Source organism: Xiphophorus couchianus, chromosome 17 (genome assembly GCF_001444195.1).
Source record: "Xiphophorus couchianus chromosome 17, X_couchianus-1.0, whole genome shotgun sequence".
In the NCBI taxonomy this organism is placed as follows: Eukaryota; Metazoa; Chordata; class Actinopteri; order Cyprinodontiformes; family Poeciliidae; genus Xiphophorus; species Xiphophorus couchianus.
In genome coordinates this window covers 9,961,322-9,981,058 of record NC_040244.1, presented here as the reverse complement: position 1 = coordinate 9,981,058, position 19,737 = coordinate 9,961,322, and the positions used below count along the sequence as shown (strand labels likewise).

At 40.1% G+C, this 19,737-nt stretch overlaps 2 protein-coding genes across 4 annotated transcripts in view; one reads left to right on the top strand and one right to left on the bottom strand.

Annotated features, from left to right (window-relative positions):
- Positions 1-19,737, top strand: part of dock4b (dedicator of cytokinesis 4b) — a 129,703-nt gene that overhangs the window by 65,733 nt on the left and 44,233 nt on the right. For all 3 annotated transcript variants that reach the window (XM_028043596.1, XM_028043594.1, XM_028043595.1), the window contains exons 13-22: positions 574-699; positions 9,787-9,911; positions 10,234-10,396; positions 12,660-12,766; positions 13,935-14,088; positions 15,801-15,898; positions 15,997-16,080; positions 16,893-16,993; positions 18,348-18,429; positions 19,027-19,197. In XM_028043596.1, coding sequence (XP_027899397.1) covers positions 574-699; positions 9,787-9,911; positions 10,234-10,396; positions 12,660-12,766; positions 13,935-14,088; positions 15,801-15,898; positions 15,997-16,080; positions 16,893-16,993; positions 18,348-18,429; positions 19,027-19,197 — 1,211 coding nt within the window. The remainder of the gene's footprint in view (positions 1-573; positions 700-9,786; positions 9,912-10,233; positions 10,397-12,659; positions 12,767-13,934; positions 14,089-15,800; positions 15,899-15,996; positions 16,081-16,892; positions 16,994-18,347; positions 18,430-19,026; positions 19,198-19,737) is intronic.
- LOC114160797 (uncharacterized) lies at positions 2,250-5,436 on the bottom strand. The gene is made up of 2 exons (XM_028043597.1): positions 3,553-5,436; positions 2,250-3,344 (listed from the first exon to the last, which is right to left on the bottom strand). The coding sequence occupies exons 1-2, from the start codon at positions 4,388-4,390 to the stop codon at positions 2,917-2,919; spliced, it is 1,266 nt and encodes a 421-aa protein (XP_027899398.1). The 5' UTR covers positions 4,391-5,436; the 3' UTR covers positions 2,250-2,916.

Genomic DNA, 19,737 nt, shown 5'->3' with positions numbered 1-19,737 from the left:
TAGACTGCCTCACAATTTCCTCCAAATTGCATCCACAACAGAGATTACTACCATCATTATCTCGTCTTCTCTCTGAGACTACTCCCCTGCTCTTCACCGGGATCCGCGATGACCGAAAAGCGCACTCACAGGGACATCAGAAAGATGACGTTTTAAGCTTTATGAATGCGAGCTAGGATTTTATTATACCTTTGCCAACATTTGGAGTTGTTCTAAGAGATATTGATTTGAGGCTGCTACCTTCATGCAAGATTTCCTCCTAATGAAACGGTGCAGATGACTCACTGGCTGCTTGTATTTTTCTGTTTATGTCCACACGTGGGTGTCTTCTTGCCCTCTATACAGTTAATGTAGCACCTGATATATATATTCAAAGTCATGTATCTAATAAAACTTATGCGTCCTTTTTGTATTTCACTTCACTGCCAATATGTGATCTTTTATTATCTTGACGCTAGGGTGGTGTTTTATTTTGAGCTCTTCATCGAGTGCCTTTGGTAAAGCGATAGAAAGGAACTAACCAAGGCAATGCTGTGGCTTTGTAAGATTGTTGTCATTATCTCATATTTTAAGGTTTGGCGGTGGCTCTCCAGCTTCTCCATGGAGACATAGACCAACTAAGGCGGGAGTACATGGGCCTCTTCACCCGCGGGGTGTGCATCACCAAGAAGCTGGGCTTCTCTGACATCATTATGCCAGGTAGGACTTTCCAGAACCTCCTAGCCTTTTTAGCCTTCTTTTCAAGGATGCTATTGTTTGCTTTGCACAACAGTATCCTTGAAGTATGTACACTTAGCCTTTATATTTTAAAAGCTAATTATAAAGTTAGCTTTATAATTAGCTAACTTTTAGCTAGTGATAGCTATAGTTAGCTATAATCAACCAAAATACATAAATCATGAAGTTATGGTGTGTATCAGACTGGTAGCCCTACATATACTCAATACCTATGAATTAGCTCTCAGTTTCCAAAAGGTCGGTGACCCCTTAAATACAGTAACTGACTTGAATGACCGAAGTCTTGTAATATAGAGTTTTTGTCTTTTTGACAATGGAAAACTGCTAAATGTGAAAACATTTACATTTAATGCAATGTAAATGAGACAATTTCATGAAGTATAAACATTCACTAAAAGACTGGATTTTTGCCTACAAGAGAATTGAACTTTGAAAGTTGAGATGTATAAAAAAAATAGTATTTTGCTGGATTGAAGCAATATACATTTTTATCTTATTTTTTAAATTGAATATAACGTTGGAACAGTTCTGTTTTGAAAATGAAAATTTCTTTCTTTTGAAATGCCCTTTTTCTCTAAAATTAAGATGCCACTCATCCCAATTTATATAATGGCTCAAGATCCTGGTTCAACAGAACGTCGCACATAAAGGAAGACGCAATTTCATAGTACATTTAACACAACGCTCATGTGGTGACACGGCTAATTTAACAGCCAATTAATCTGCTAACCATTTCACCACTAGCATGATATGGTCTTTTACTTATCACAGACACATACATTTGCTGGTTTACATCTACAGATCTCTACGCTTACATTTGCTTGAAACTGTTTATTTTCCTGTTTTGTAATCAACATTGATGGTATAGTTTCTAATTCAAACCAGTTGCAGTCCGTTCATTCACTAAACCACTGATCATGTTGGGTTTCAGAACTCTTAACCTTGGACATATTGACATTGAAGTTTGTGTGCTGCCTGTTCCAGGTCAAGAGATATTCATAGAGAAAACATGTAATACAAATCATTGTCAGAATCACGACTTCATTAGAAGAAGTAGGACCAGTCTGTACTGGGCAGTGTTGTGTTCAAGACCACCTAACCCGAGACCAAGACAAGACCAAGACCAGAGTGTATCGAGACCGAGACAAGACCAAGACTTTTAGGGTCCGATACCAAGTCAAGACCAAGACCGAGGGAAGTCGAGACCGAGTCAAGACCAAGACCAGCGCCAGTATGTGACAATAAAATGTGAAACATGATCAAAATCACTAAAATTGATCTAAAAGACCCACATTCACGTAAAAACACCTAGATATTTTACACAGAGAACTGGAATAAACATAAACATCTTTATTTAGTACTTCTATGTTGTAATCACAGAATTTCAAACAATCAAAGTCGATCAAAATAGTATTTTCTCTGCCTTTCATGAACAGTACATACATTTATGTTGTTTTTAAATGTGCTATTTCAAAACCATGTGCAAATATGTAAAACTGAAAAAATGCCAATCATTTCTCTCTCGTATACAGATTATAGCTACATTATATAACTTTTCTTAAATAAATCTATATCTATCACTAAGTTGTGACAATATGTTATGAGACAGATAATTTGTTGAAAAAAAGATTGATCTCCTTCACTTCCTCCCTGAGCGACTACTGCCATCTGCAGAAATACAAACCCCATTGAAATACGTGCACAAAAACATGACTGACTTTTATCAGTTCTAAGACCCTTTTGCTGGATCAGATGGTTTGTTTTTGACCAAGCAGTGTATTTCTCCAGTTAGCACTGGGAACATGGAGAAAAGGCAGAGGAGCTCAATATTTTCACAGCTTGTCGGTCTCATAACATACTGACACAACATAGTGACATAAATATATAAAAAAAACTATATAACTTTTACAAAGATATTTTTTTGTTTTAACAAAGTTACATACTGCATCTTTAACTCTGCTGTTGAATGGATGTAGCAACTTATACATAACATACATAATAAAGAAATCTGACATTTAGAGGCCCAACTGCATGCGTTTCAAAAATAAAATTATACAACTGGAAGCAGTTTCATAATACGCCAAAGCTTTAGAAAACGTCAATGGCAAAACTCGAGAACAAGGATAACCATGTAGTTGAACAGTGGTTGAAATAAAGTAGGTGATACATAAAATTAGTTTAAAGTAAGGTTTCATTGCACTTCAGAAAGATTAGAGACTGCAGCATTTTTGCACCTAAACGTGCACGATGGGGTCTCATTACAATGCCTCCTCGACTAAAAACCCTTTCCACTGGTGCAGAGGAGGCAGGGACGGATAGCACTTTCAAAGCCAAATTGTGCAGTTGAGGATATTTGGACTGGTTTTCTCCCCAGAAGGCAAGAGCATTGTCACTGTCACAGTCTCTTATATCATTAAAGTATCTGTTTAATTGTGTTGCAATACTTGAATTCTGGACAGAGGAGCTGTGCTTCTTATGTGCCTTGTAGCGTGACAGAAGTCGAGGGCATTTGGCTGGTGGCGAATGACTGGTTGGATCCACATTCATGGCTTCTGAGCACTTGTCATCTGTACTCTCCATGTTCTCCACCCCAAAGATCAATGTGTCTGAAAAACACAAACACAATGACTGTGTTAGTTTTCAAGAACTTTGAGTGTACAAAATAATGTTTATGACAAAAGTAAACTGATGAAAAGAAGACTATAAATTCCACTTTATGATTTAAGGCTTTATGTGCTACGAATTTAAGACATTTTAAGATTTATAATTTTGCAAATAAGACTTTTTTTTCAGCAAAGAAAAATGCATACCAACCTGTCAGTGTCTTCTTAAGTTCATCTCTGAACTTCTTCACCGATGCTGCATTACCTCCGTTGGTAACATCTAAATCCACCCAGCTTAAGCCAAACTGTGGATCCAGCATGGCAGCAAAGAAGTACACATCATGGTTAAAAGGTTCCTCTCTTCCACTGTCTTTGGCCATGTTTGTTTTTGTAAAGATTCCAGAAAATCTTTTCACCAGAGACTGCTGGAGGGCTCTGACCAACGGCCGGCACTGCATTCGGGTCTCCTCCATCTTGAGGAGGTGTGTGTTCAAGTCCAGTACAGTTGGAACCACCATACTAATAGTCACTGATCTTTCCCCTTGGGTCAGCTCTGTTGCTTCAGCAAATGGAGAAAGAACTATACATAGCTCCTTTAGCTGGTTCCACTCCCGCGCACTGAACACGACATCCTCATAGTCTTTGTTGCACATTTCACTGAGTGATTTGTGTTCTAGAGTTGTAAGGGCCTGTACTTGTTTAAATGTACTGTTCCAACGAGTTGTATTTGCAGCTGGAACACTTTTATTGGTGCCAAATGCAGCCTCAAACTTATCTTTAAATTGTGAGCTGCTATGTAAAAGGGTTGCGAACTTTGACGTTTTTGCTATGGTGCGAGAAATGGTCTTGACCTCCTTCATACCATCATGCACAACTAACTGGAGAGAGTGTGCAAAGCAGGAAAGACGTTCACCAGATGACCATGGTAAGTCAATGTCTTCCTCTGAATTAATGTCCTCCCACAAGTGCTCGTCATCTAAATTATCCTCTTCACTCTCACTGTCATCAGATTGCTGCTGGGGCATGTGTACTTTGAAAGCACATTTCATATTGGGTGCATTGTCTGTTATGATATAGCTAATTTTGTCACGAATACCATATTCCTCAGTGATCTCCTCAAAGGCAGACGCAATGTGCTCTCCAGTATGCCTCCCTGTAAAACGCCTACAGTCCAGCAGGTAGGATTCAAGTGCATAGCAATCTTTAGATTTGTAGCACACATGGGCAGTCACCCCAAGAAAGGAGCGTAGCCTGCGATCAGACCAAAGGTCAGTTGTTAATGACACAGACGACTGGGTCTTCAGTTTCTCCAAGACAGTTTCCTTGACTTTTCTGACCAATTCTGGAATTCGTCTCTCAGAAACTGTTTTTCTAGAGATTGGTGTGTATTTACTGTCCAGGACTTCAAGAAAGTGTTTAAAGTGTCCATTTTCCACGAGGGAGAGGGGCAGACAACATCCAATGATCAAATCTTGAACAATGGCTTCACTGATGGCTTGCTGCCTTGGCGATTGTGGGCTGTAGAGCTGCACTTTCTGTGTAAATAACGATATTGTTGGCTGTGTGACATCACTCTGTTGCCCTGCCTTGTATTCCAGGAACCTAATAAATAGGACATAGAAATCAGTTTATCTGATCATATGAACATCAATTACATAAGAAAACAACCTTAAAAATAAGTAGGAACTTTACAAATACATGTCAAATATGTGTAATGTAATGTTACTAGAAACGCATGTAGATAAACAAAATGCAAATCAATGGTATTTTGGCCATCACATTTTTGAAATGGATAAACAAGTAAGTTAAATGACTGATATGGTATGAACCATAGAGAGTGAACTGGTAAAAAGTTACTTATTGACCTGAAATTGTAAATGGCAACATAACAATGTGGTTTCTAAAAGTAATTTGCCTATATCCATACAAAGCAACTAATTTATTAATTTTTCATAAGGTGAGGCATATTAGTCTCTTCACTCTCTGCTTATATCTATAGACTAGTTCCCACAGCCAAACAACAGAGCATCACCTCCACGTCTTATCTTCAATGTCAGGAGCTATATCCAGCTCCTAAGGTCAATGTTACTTACATTGACCTTAGTTCATAATTATGAGACAGTGAATGAATTCATTCACTGTCTCATAATTGTTTTTCATGAGAAAGAAAAAATCTAACTTAGGAACAGGATGTTATTATATGTCCAGTCGACTCAGTCTCTCAAGGTTAACTGCATTTGCTTACTTCCCTTAATAATGTTAATTGTAGGACCAATGCAAGAAAATACAACTTATTTAAGGTTAAGCATATCAGGTTTGGCACATTAATAAATTATATATGATGGCTTTGGAGACATTGGGGTTACCCACCAGCACAAGCCAGCACATGCTGACAGAACCATTACGTTCTGTCATGGTTACGTTACAGAACGTAACCATTACGAACCATTAGGTTCTGTCATGGTTACTTATTGACAGAACCATTACGTTCTGTCATGGTTACGTTACAGAACGTAACCATTACGAACCATTACGTTCTGTCATGGTTACTTATTGACAGAACCATTACGAACCATTACGTTCTGTCATGGTGACTTATTGACAGAACCATTACGAACCATTGTTCTGTCATGGTTACGTTACAGAACGTAACCATTACGAACCATTAGGTTCTGTCATGGTTACTTATTGACAGAACCATTACGTTCTGTCATGGTTACGTTACAGAACGTAACCATTACGAACCATTACGTTCTGTCATGGTTACTTATTGACAGAACCATTACGAACCATTACGTTCTGTCATGGTTACTTATTGACAGAACCATTACGAACCATTACGTTCTGTCATGGTGACTTATTGACAGAACCATTACGAACCATTACGTTCTGTCATGGTGACTTATTGACAGAACCATTACGAACCATTACGTTCTGTCATGGTTACTTATTGACAGAACCATTACGAACCATTACGTTCTGTCATGGTTACTTATTGACAGAACCATTACGAACCATTACGTTCTGTCATGGTGACTTATTGACAGAACCATTACGAACCATTACGTTCTGTCATGGTGACTTATTGACAGAACCATTACGAACCATTGTTCTGTCATGGTGACTTATTGACAGAACCATTACGAACCATTGTTCTGTCATGGTGACTTATTGACAGAACCATTACGAACCATTGTTCTGTCATGGTTACGTACGTCACCTTATTATGGTTATTAAACATAGGTAGAGACTTCCACATCAGTCTTCTCCTTCATGAGAAGTATTGAACAAGAACCAAAATATATTACGATTATCTATTCAGACTTTTATTTTTGCTCTGCTTCCACCTATGTGCTGCAATCCACTCATGAAGCCGACAGAAATACGGAGACATGTTCAGGAAAGCTGTAATTGAAACAGCGTTGTCCATGCACAACACGAATCAACACTTCTTTAAATTAAATCAGTAATGTCCGACATGTTTTCACAAACACTACTAGGTGACAACTTGTGCATCAAGCTAGGTGGCAAATAGCGGATAAGAAAGGAGAACATTCACACTAAAAGATAAAGCATACATATATAACTTTAGCTAACTTAATATGTGTAGCTAATATTGAAATAAGAACTGTGTGATGGCCGGGTAGAATAATTTTGATACCGAGGAAATTGCTTACGTTAACTTGCTAGCTTTCCTAATATCACTTTTACACACAGCTTACCTTTCTTTGTGCTTTCTTTCAAGGTGTCGTCGATAAAAGTTGGACGTAGTCCCCACCGTCTCTGATAGTGAAGCACTGCAGAACTTACATTGCGCTGTATGCTTTTTTCTCAATGTTGCTTTACAAATGTATTGTTTGTGATTTAAATAGCCAAATTTTATAACCGATGATTTGGCCGACATCTTATCCCCTTCTCAGACAACCACTTGTAACTTTCAATCGAAGTGCTGCAGTCCGCGCTCAAGGTGAAAGGGGGTGGGGCGACAGCAGTTAAAAAAACAACAACATGCATTTACCAATGAGACGGGTTATTGCTTGGATTTGAATCAGGAGTGCATCCAATAAAAAGAAGGATCTTAAAGAAATTGATACTGATGATTTAGCGTTATTTTCACAGTTGTGGTCTTGACCGGTCTTGAAATAAAATACCGAGTCCTCAATGTCCGAGACCGAGACAAGACCGAGACCAAATGTGGTCGAGTCCGAGACAAGACCGAGACTATCAAAAAATGGTCTTAAGACCGGTCTCGAGACCAAGACCGTTTTCGAGTACTACAACACTGGTACTGGGCATACAGTGAAGCCTTAAATGGGGATGGAAAATAAATGGATGATTGTAGGGCTGCTAGTATGATGGAAAAATATGACATTAAAACCACAAAAACTATATACGGTCAGTAGTGTATACAGTTATTTAGAAACGCTACACTACAACCTCCTGTACAGCTGCCAGGAGACGCCAAAAAACTTGTAATGGAGGGCCAGCAACGTTGTGCTGTTAGCTTAACAGGAAATCTGGTGCTTTGGTGAGTTCAGTGGATCTCAGAGCCAGTTTCTCAGTTGTATCATTTGTAACATTGAAGTAGTATATTCATTAGTATAAAGAGACAGGCAGAACTACGTTTTATACCTGGACTCCAAAAGATTATCTTTCTGCGCAACTGTAGCTGTTAGTCGGTTTGGGGGTATGGCGACTGTTAACATCTAAAAGCCTCATGCTGAAATCGCTTATCTCTACTCTACAAAAGAGAAAACATTGTTTCTCGACGATTGCCGTCTTTTTAAATTAACAAGCCTCACATCAATACCCCAAGGCTTAGTTGGATTCGGGCTTGTCGCCTTGGTAACAAATGAAGATCCGCTTGACTTTGTAACAGGGAACCAAACAGGTAGATGTCTGTTAATTTTACGTACGCAGGACGCGAAGCAATTTATGGAAGGTGCAGTCTGAGCTTTAAAAGAACAAGAGGGGAAGTTTCATTTATGAAGATTTTCTTTAATAAGAGGTCAGACAAACCACAGACTGCGTTACCCCAGGGCCTCACTAATACAGATTTATCCTCACCATCTCCTTCATTGTCTTTGTCTGGCTGCAGACCCTTGATGCTGAGTGCTCTCACTTGTTTCACATGTTTAAGTCAGCCCTTGGGCAAAGGAAACTCTCTCTCCTCCTTTTTCTAGTGCTGCTAGTCTAGATTTGTATCTGACCGACTGCATATTCCTCCTCATTATCTTTTGCACAAGCCACAGTGCCTTTTTGCTTTGGCAGCCTCCTCCACCATTTCCCTTCTTGCTTCCAGTTTCCCTATTGTTGCAAACATAAAAACATATCTCACCATGTCTCAAAGCCTTCCTGCTCCAAGTGCATTTCTCTCTATGTGTAAGGATACAGTATGGGTTTATATAGACTACCTCATGTTGCTATGGTTTCTGTTGTTAAGGACAGAAAATCAATGTTGACCCCTGTGGTAGAGATCTTGTGATTGCACTCGCACACTTCATAAGGTTTTATATGTCAGAAGTTTCATAGACGGCCTCTAAACTTTGCAGAAGAAGAAGAAAGCATTTCCTGGGACTTAACCTGCACGCTTTGCAGATTTGAGGATACAAGAGCAGCAGTGGCTCAGAGAAGAAGCCTAATTTTGTGTCTGGCAAACCATTTCTGTGTTGAGTTAAATCTTTATTCTCTTGAAAGAACCACGTTTTTAGTATTTTTCTCAGATGAAACAAGATTTTAATTTGTAAAGCCTCGATATTTTGAAAGAGTGACATTTACTTCGACAAATTTTCTCGCCCTTTTGAGGCAAAACAAGTCCACAGCAACACAAATTCTCCACTGTACTTTATTGGCATGACAGGCTTTTTCCAATTTTTTATTCTTTTTAATAGTTTTTGAAGAGCTTCTTAAATAATCAACAGTCATCGGCCTAAATCTTTTGCCTTGCCCCTTGTGGAGTGTTGCACTTTTTGTGTTTGTGTGTTTCTATAAAAAAATGTTGTAGTTAGGAGCTGTAGTTACAAACCCTTCTAAAAAGATTGGAATGATAATAAGTCATTACAAGATTAAATAAACAGCAACATTTTCAATAAAGCAAAAAAACCCCACAACAAAATAGCATTAAAAATAAATATTTCTATCTTGGAATCCTGAGCCAAACAAAGTCTCTCTGCTGGAAATTATTTTCTATAACATTTTCCAAAGCGAACACTTCATTTTCTTTAAATCCACCTGAAGCTGATATTTAATAGCTCTAAATGTCATCACCAAGGGCAGCATGCAGTACATCATTAAATACAGCTATCATAAATGCTCTCCACTCCTGCTGCTAGTGAGAGTCTGCAGGGAGATATCACACAAAGATTTGAGTGCTCCCTGATAATGCTGCAAAGACTATGTGCCTGTTTAACGTGTTGAGGCCTCTCGTGCTCTCCCGTTCCTGCAGGCGAGATGAGGAACGACCTTTACATGACGCTGGAGAAGGGGGAGTTCGAGAAGGGCGGCAAGAGTGTTGCCAGGAACGTGGAGATCACGGTTTACGTGCTGGACGCCGATGGACAAATCCTAAAGGTGAACAAACACCTTTACTTTTTGTCTTGTGTTGTTTTCATCACGAGGTTTCTTAGCCGTCGGATTAAAAATGACTCATCCAGATGGGAGCCGAGTGTGTGTGTCAGATGTGCTGCCCCGCTTCTGCAATGTGACATTCTGCTCCTGCGGTTTCCTCCACTGCCGCGGCCTTGGAGAGAAAACGGAGTCAAATATAAATCCTGCCACTGCAACCACATTATGCTCAACCCTCGAAAGCACATAAAGCTTGTCCACGTAACTCCATTTCTTTACTACGCCGCCTCGTTCGCCCCCTAAACTCTCCTTGTCGTTTGTCTTTCAGGGTTATGTGGCTGCTGGCTCCGGTGAGCCGGGCGCGGATGAGTACCACTCTCTGGTCCTGTACCACAACAACAGCCCCCGCTGGGCGGAGCAGATCAAGCTGCCCATCCCCGTCGACATGTTTCGAGGGTCTCACGTCCGCTTTGAGTTTCGCCATTGCTCCAGTAAGCGAGCTGTGACACTGTCGAGCGAGCACGTCTCCGCGAGCTTTCAGTTGCAATGAATGTCACCTCCTTTGCCGGTTTTGCTCCTTTCCTGTCTGGAGGGATTGCAGGGGAAACAGTTTTCTTTTTACATGCAGCATTACAAAGGCCACACTAATTTCTTCATACTGTTCTCCTACAGTCTGGATAAGTCTGGAATTTGATTTCAGCTTTTTCCCCCCCAGGATTCCAGTATTTGTACTTCCAGATTTCACTCATTAGCTCATTGTCAGGAAATATTTCCTTCCTCATTTACTTTCATGTCTACTTACTATGATGCTAGGGTGCCCAACTTCTGGCTTTCAAATGAGATAAAAATGTACAGTCCATTTATTCCGTCTCACTTTGGATAACATAGAAATGTAACCATCTCTTTTTCTCATAGCAAGCCTATATTATTGTTTTGAAGCCAGGCAGCCATGAGGCCGTGTACAGTATCTATAACAGCTTTATTAATTCTGGCAGGGCTGTTATTATCTCCTAAAGGCTGCCTGTGAGGATCCTAATTTAAACCTGTGGTGACACCAAAGTTTGAAGGCCAAATAATAGTAAACACCTTGGGGCAAAACTGGACGAATGATTTTGATTAGCAGACATCTTCTGATGTCTGACCTATATGGGTACATCTACGTAAACTACAACATTTTTATTAACTAACTCAATTAAAAATGGGAATTTTTGAGGAAGAGTATTGAATTAATAGCTATCTAGCAGGTTAGTCTCTAGATTTAAATTATAACCAGCTCAAACAGTTCTATCTTCCTTTATGGATCAGGAGATAGTCTGTAAGGCGTTATAAAATTCCAGGGCTGTCGAATGAGTTTGTGTGAGCAGCTAAAAATGATTTGTTACCCTAAAAGCGTTTTTAGGCTCAAAATATCTACAGCTGCTGCCTGGCTTCACGCTTGCTTAATGGTGATGCATGCAGCACCATTCACACCTATGGGCAGGCCTGGCAAAGATGCGCAATATAGACATAAATAAAATGGCATTTTAATGCTATAACATGAAGCATAAAAAAAAAGATGAACTCTTAATTTTAGTTCATTTGACCAACTGACAAAAAGTCCCATATTTGGTATGCATTTTGGTATGAAACGTAATATACCACTATTTATGTCGTCTTCTCTCTTTTTATCCTTTTTAACAAAACAAGCCCACTGCATTTCAGTAGCTCCACCATATTTTACTGCAGGCAATGAGGTGCTGTTCTACATCTTCATCCTCTGTTTTTCACCAGACCTGAGTGTAATGCTCATCTGACCAAAGCACACAATTAACATTCAAGTGGCCTTTAGCAAATTCCTGGTGTTTACATTTGTAAAGGTAATTCTGAATCATGTTCATGTTTGGTTCACGTCCAAAACAATGAGTTTCTGTGTAGATGGTTCTTAATTGTTGATTTGTTATTATTGTTGTTATTTTTTCTTGTCATCATCCTTCCTAAAACTGGCGAGCAATTTGGGAAACTTTTTAGCCCTTTCAAATATGTACAAGTGTTAGCATGAAGCTACTTGTTTTAAAGCCACACATTTGTATTAAATAAATGACACGCCACCTTGTCTTTGCCGTTTTGAAGCGTAACATTTGGAGAATGTCATGCCATATTCATACGGGTGCTAATAAGTATGTCACTAGGTATTTTGTTACAATACTTTTAAGCGTAGGATTTTCTTTCCACTGAATAAATGTGCAGTTTGTGGTGAATAAAACAAAGCGACATTCTTTAAGGGGGTCATGTTGTGAGTGAGGACAGGTCAGCTGAAACCAAATTAGCAACAGTTGGGACTCCAAACATTGCAACAGTACTAGGCTACATGACTTCCTGTTTGTATACAAGCTGGCATTAGGACTGCAGCACAGCTAGGCGACACAGGAAGTTAGAACATTAGCATTTTGAAAGGTTCCAACTGCTTTTATGATCCGTGTGGCACATAAATACTGTATGTATTATTGTTGCATTTCCTCATGTCGCCATTTCACCGTGAAGCTACCGTAGTCGCATACTGAAATGATTGTTGTTTGTGATGCATCACTAACTTATCTGACCTCACCAAGTTTTCGCAAAGCTGGTCTGTCAGATTGTTTCAGAAACAATGGGAAGTTTGTGCTGATTCTTTCTTTTCATGCGAATTTTTTTTCCCCCTCTGTTTCTTGACTTTGCAGGCCTCTGTTGTCTATTTTGGGCTTGTAATCATGCCTCTGTGTTGTTGTTGTTTGACAGCAAAAGACAAAGGAGAGAAGAAACTGTTTGGCTACTCCTTTGTTCCTCTGATGCAGGAAGATGGCAGGACTCTGCCAGATGGCACCCATGAGCTCATTATCCATAAGGTAAGAACTGCTTCCCCTCCGTACCAAAGTGTTGCCTGAGCAGCGTAGAAGCAAACAATCTCTGTTCTTGGCTAAGTGTTTTATTTATCAGTGATATGTTTATTTTTTTTATTTTGTTGATTAGTAAAATGCAGCTTGAGGTCTCCTAAGTAAAATCTCTTGCTGATTGGCACCAGTGTTGCTAAGAGTACTTCAAAGGGGGGTTACTCGCCCTGTTTAATATTATATGAATCATCGCCTCTGGATGGCACAATGTACTTCTCTATTTTATCATTCTGTTTGTACCACTGGTTGAGACACGGCTCACGTTGCCTCCAACAGGCCGATGAGTAATGCCCTCTTTAAGGTCAAATTTAACCTCGAGTCAGAGCCAGTGTTCATCTGCTTGCTCACGCATGTGAAAAAGATTCTTCTGCCCGTTTATTTTGCATATCAACTCATCCTTTCGTGCGTTTCGGAGTTGACATGTCAAAGGGTAAATGCAGATTAAAGAAGTATCTTCTCTTAAAAAGCTACCACCGCGCTGCGTCGAGTTGTAACTGCAAATATTTGCAGACTTCTTGGGTTTCCTCAGCCGCAGGCAAATGGTGTGTACGGCAACCTCCAGTCCTGAGAAAGACAGAGAAACTGTGTCTTTCTGTGTTTCTGCCAGGATGGGATTTCAATAGACTTACAAGAAGCAGTCAGATTTTGTTGTACTGTCGTTATCTTTAGTGTTAAGATTCAGTGTTTTACACCCATGACCCGGTGCCCTGCTATTTCTGAAGCCAACTTCCTTAATTCTGCTTGTTCACACCGTTAAGGGGGTGAAGGCCCATTGTAATGCCAGATGGATGGTTGCAGAGAAGCCCAATAAAACTGGCATGGCCTAGTTTCTCCTTAGACCTGAAATAAACTCTGAAGAATCAGTCCAACACTGAGTGGAAGCTTTGGATCTCAAACAGCCTCAGCTGTGCAGCTCATCAAGGCTGAACAAAGTGGAATATTCATCCCTAGATTATCAGATATGATTTTCAATTCATCTTAAGTTCTCTTGCAGGAGACTGAACATAAATTGCTTTTCTAAAGTGAAAGTAAAGTCCGGAAACATGTTTGGACGGTTGCGTAGCTTAACGTTTAGCCACACTGCTACATTTAACTCATCGGTTTTGCTATTCTGTGTCTCCAGTGTGAGGAGAACACCAGCCTGGCGGACTGTTTGCGCTACCTGAAGCTGCCGTACTCCAAAGCCAACCTTCCGACCAACAGTCTGACGCTGAAAGGAAACAAGGAGTCGTTCTGGATCACCAGCTTCCTCTGTTCCACCAAGCTCACGCAAAATGGTAAATGAGTCTCGGTTGTTGATGTCGTTTTTTTTTTTTTGGTTCCAATTTCCCAGGCTTCCACCTGAAAAGTATCGCATAGATTGCCGCCGGGAAGTTGGTTGCTTCAGTTGTTGTTCCTGCTTACGTGCAAGGTGGCGTTATGATGGCACCGAATCAAGCTGATACGGGTCGTCAGAAAAGTAGCAATTTAAACTTCCATGAGCCATTGCTCTAAAAGTTAGAGTTGTAACTTTTATACAAAATGTTTGCTAATATTTTTCTTGTGAAACATTGGTGAAAATTTTATGCACAGTCTCACTTGTAAATGCTTTCAGATAAGCTGCCTGAAAGCATCATCACTTTAAAAACACAAATTTTGATCAAACTCTGTTATCTGAAAATAAAACTTTGGACCATTGAGCGACAGTCCGGTTCTTGTGATTGGTGGCTGTTGAATCACCTGCTGCTGCCTCGGTGAAACTCTCTCCTACTTTTTAATGGATTATAGTTGAAAGCCTGTTGCTGGGAAACTTTCTTTTCTTGACCTTAACTTTCTTTAAACATGTTTGGATTCAGCACTTTGTGAACAACCAGCTTCTTGCACTCCATGTTGAGGCTCTGTTTGTTCAGTAAGCACTGAACATTGGGCCGTCTACTTACCCAGACTGAGCCATACTGTCTAATCAGGCTTAGGAAACCTTTGCCTGAATTAATTAGCTGATTAGGGCGTGACACTACAAGTTTTTATTATTTAACATTTTCACAATATTCTAATTTCCAGAGAGACAGAATTTGTGAGGAGTTTTATCATTTGTAAGACATAATCATCAAAATGACAAAAAAAAAAGGCTTGATATATTTTATCCTACTTGTAATTTATTTAATGAGTTTCACTTTCTGAAATAAGTGGTTTGGAAGAAAGGAAGCAGCACCATCAAAATCATTCAAATGCAACAATGCATGTGTAAATATTAAGGAAGGAAACTGGGTGTTTGTATCTGTAATTAGGTGAGAGAATAATGGCTAACATCTGGCTTTTGTGCTCAGTGTGAACGGATACAGTCGACATTAAACCCACCACAGTGTTTACAATAGATGGATGCCTTTCCCTTAAGCTACATAACCCTGCACAGCAATGTGCATCCTGCCTGCTGCAGGGGAAAGCGGCCTACATGCAACTTTTATGTACAATGAACCCACAAATGTAAACGTTTCCCCCTGTCGAGCACAGTGGAAGTCCCTTTTTTACGTTACGAAACAAAGTCGTGACGATATTTGACTGGCTGCAGAAATAAATAGCTGTTTTCATCTGACTGGTTGTAGAAATGTTGCTGACGGGCTAAACAAGAAATACACAAACAATATCGGGGACGGTTTTAGACGAGAAGTGGCAGCGTTTGTAGCGCTTTTCCACACAGTGACAAAAAGATACGCCTTAGAAAACTGAAGAGACAATTGAAAGGCTTTCTTTTTAACGCTTATGTATTATTCATTCAAGCGTCTGGGGACCCTCACTCGGGGGAAAATGACTCTTTATCTCCTTCATCCCGCCACACTAGAGCGTGTTGTCATTTGTTTGGATTCGCTGGTGTTTAGGGGCTGTAATTGAACGAGGCTACGAGAGCAGAGTTGAGTTTTGCCTCTGCATGGTGCTTTTCTTCACTTATAAACAAGATGTTTGCTGTGATTTTATTTCCTGTGACTCTGGATTTTTTTTTCTTTTCTTACAGGCGACATGCTGGACCTGTTGAAGTGGCGAGCCCACCCCGAAAGAATCAACGACAGCCTCTCGAAACTGAAAGAGATAGACGGCTCGGAGATCGTCAAAGTATGTCCGTCTTTTCTGCTTCTCGTTTGATTTCACTCCGTCGAGTTCGGCCTGGACGCTGAAGGTGTGAACGACTTTTGCGTCGCTTTTTCTATCAGTTTCTCCAGGACACCCTGGACACTCTCTTTGGCATTCTAGATGAGAGCTCCCAGAGATACAGCCTCAAGGTGTTTGATTCACTCGTGAGTACATTTTTTTTTTTTTTTGTCTTTCTCAATCTGCAATAATGACAAGTACAGAAACTTGCGGGGAGAAAGAAAAAAATAGTGATGTAACGCTTCACAGCTCGCTAAACCAATCCCGGTGTGCTCATGCTTTTACCGAGCCGAGGCAGGAGATCGATCTCTGGGTCTCTGCTTCTCTCTCTCTGCACCTTGTCTAATGATGAAAAAGCCTGGTGAGCTGTCATTCTCAAGTTGTTGTTTTTTTCTATGCTTTTGAGATCATCTCTGAGAATATTGACAGGTTTGGCCAGTAAATGCCTCATATGACAGATGATTTTAGTTTTTTCACACACAATGCTTCAGGATAAAGTTCTGTTTGTCATCCTTGCACTTTACTTTTACCTAAACAGAATGGCTGGCTTTTAGCTTGCGTATCAGTGACTTGCAGCTGTAATTGTTAAAGAAAGGTGGTTCAACAAACTTTTTGGATTTTTTTTTTTGTTGCTGAAACTTTTTTAAAATTTTTGTGTTATCTTCTGTTGAGATAAAATTACATAAAAGTGGACTTTATTCATATTACTGGTAATTATTCTTAAACAGTTGTTGGCAATGAATTTTATTCAGCTAAAGGGGGCTGAATAAGGATGCGTGTCTCACTTTATCTAGTCTTATTTGTCAAGAAATTAGAAAATGTTCTTTTTCTTTACAACTATGTGCTTTCACATAAAATCCTATGAGAAATTTGAACATTTGGGATTGTTAAATACCACTTGCAAAGCACTTCAGACTGAGATCCTCCTTTTTAACGTTTATTTTCTCCTAATCTCCAGGTTCATATCATCAACCTCCTTCAGGACAGTAAATTCCAGCACTTCAAGCCAGTCATGGACACCTACATTGAGAGTCACTTTGCCGGAGCGTTGTCCTACAGGTCTGTAAAGTCTCCCTCTCTGATTCGCTCACGTGTAAGCGAGTGTGTGAACGCTGCAGCCTTTCCCACTTATTGTGTTTGAATATATCACATCAGCCGGCCTACGCCACTGGTGAGAAGCGGCTCTATACAACGTGGTGCTTTGAGTCAGGGCTGAGGAAGGAACACAATGCTCATGGTGCCACCTGGCTGGTGGAATGAGAATTATCGAATTGTGGCTCTCACGTCTCATACGAGCACAAATAAACTCACAAATTGCTGTTTTATTTTACACGTTCCTTTTTTTTTTATTCACATGTGCATATACTGCACCCACCTATAAACTCTCACATCTTAGTTTTTGTTTCATTTGCACCTGCTGCTTCTGCAGACAAAAAAAACCTTTCTTATTGAATTTTTCTATTTCTTAAAATTTACCACCATAAATTTTTATGTACTTTATTCAGAACACATGAATGTGGTTTGATCTAAACCATTTCATTGTAGCGCTGGCTGGATGTTAACGTGTTCTGAATCAACACGTAAATCAACTCACCTCAGCGGATGCAGGCAGTCGTTTGTTTAACCTCTTAGAATCTCGCCAGGAAAGTGGATTTATTGTTTGTTTGTTTTTTTTGTACATTTTAAGGAGTTTGTTTTTCTTCCAATGACATCATTAGAGAAAACAGTTTTATTGTGATTTAGAGTTTTACTCTTTAGAGTTTTACTTTAAAGAGCCGTTGTCCCTCTTTAAAGTAAAACTCTGCGCCTTCTGCAGCTTCTATCAGGTTTTTATTTTCCAGGATTTCCCAGCATTTAGCCACTCTTCCATAAAACCCAGATATTTAAAGTGTTTGAGAAATAGTTGGACCTCTGCAGTTCCACCAGTTACCGTGAACCTCTTTGCCACTTCTCTGATTAATATTCCCCTTGACTGGTGTGTCAATTCAGGCGGACGGCCAAGTTTCTTAAGTTCAACACTTATGGCTATCAAAGTAAACAAAACACATCATTTCTCCTTAACTTATCTGTTCCTTTGTGTTGTACTATCACATAAAAGAGCAGTAAAATACAGAAAGACTTAGGTTGTGACAGCTTTTGCCTCATTAAAAACACACCACTACCTGGAGTAGATTTTTTTAAGCCGCAATATTTATTTCATGGCATTCATCATTTATTTTTCCACCATTCCTCTCGGCTGCAGCATCAGCTTCATCCACCTTCACGAAACGGGTGCAACGGGGTTACATGTTAAACCGCTGCATTGCCTCATCAACTGTGGGTTGTTGTTTTTTTTTTTGCCAGCCGGGCTGAGATGCAGATGGAGGTAAATGGGGATCAAGCTGTTGTGTGTGTGCTTCTCTGTCTTCTCCAGGGATCTGATCAAAGTGCTGAAGTGGTACGTGGATCGCATTGTCGAGGCAGAGCACCAGGATCACATACAGCAGGTGCTGAAGGTGAGGCATACATGAAGGTAACCTGGACCTTCTTCCATTTATTTATTTATTTATTTAAGAATGTTTGTAAGACAAAAACGGATTTTCCTCTCAAGCTTTTGCTTTCGCATCCTTCGACCCCTCTGTCAGTCATGCTGCAAGAAGGTTTAATCAGCAAAAGCCCAGAGCCTCTGGTGCTGGGGATCCTCATCATTTTATTTTAATGATGTATGCAGAAATGTACTGCAGACCTGTCTCTGTCGATGAATAGTAAATGGGGCATATACACCACAGACAAGTCTGCAGCACCACAGCATGAGTAATCAGCTGGTGCTGTGCTTTGTGATGCCACTAATGGACATGTTGAAACCAGGGTTATTTCAGCAGATGATGACTTTCTGCTTTTAGCAAGTTCCTAAAAGTCTAAATCTAACATCAAGTGTACCAAAACACAAAGTTAAATAAAAGTGAACTTTTGTGTGTGTGCGTGACTATTAGTACATCTCTGCTAAAGAGTTCCTTTTTTACTTTACTTTGAAAGCTTTACATGCAAAACTTGTTCAGACTCTTCTATTTAACCAACAAACAGGAACTGATTTGCGTGTCTTCGTCCTCCAGGCCAGCGACTACATCTTCAAGTACATCATCCAGTCTCGCCGGCTCTTCTCTTTGGCCACCGGAGGCCAGAACGAGGAGGAGTTCAGAGCCTGCATCCTGGAGCTCTTCATGTCCATCCGCTTCTTCCTCTCCCAGGAGAGCAAAGGCATCAGTCCAGTCACCCAGACGCAGGTGGGCGTGTGTGTGTGTGTGTGTGTGTATCCAGAGCTGTGTTTGTGTGCTAAAACATGCAGCAAGTTTAAAAAAAAAAAAAAAAAGTCATCAGAGACGTGCCTCTGCCTGCTGCACCAAATTGCGTTTTCTTCGTAGGGGATGCTAATGCTGTTGTGACGGGTTGAGAATTTGTCTGTAATTTAATTACACGCTGCCAGAGGGGGCCGGAGTCGAGAATTAGGAATTTCTGTGACAATTTTCTTTTCTTTTTCCGGTGGGAGGTCCGCGCTGCGAGGCGGCTGCTTTCGCGCATTTCAACCAAGACCAAAACAAGCAAGTTATAGATGCCAAAGATAATCCTAATTGCACAGTGGGAGCAAATGCTGCGCGGCTGAGCGCTGTTGTCGGGGAAATTATTTCTGGGTGTTTGTGTTGCGTTGCATGTTTTGATCTTTTGTCTGCTCTCTAATTCTGGTTAAACAATTAGAACAATTTACTGCACTTCATATCCTGTCACAGGAGTGTGGACAGAAAAAAATAAAAATCTCCTCAGCTTCT

Coding starts and splice junctions, on each gene's coding strand:
- LOC114160797 (XM_028043597.1), bottom strand. CDS start 4,390: ATGAAATGTGCTTTCAAAGTACACATGCCCCAGCAGCAATCTGATGAC. Junction 3,345..3,552: donor ACTTAAGAAGACACTGACAG/GTTGGTATGCAT, acceptor TGTGTTTTTCAG/ACACATTGATCTTTGGGGTG.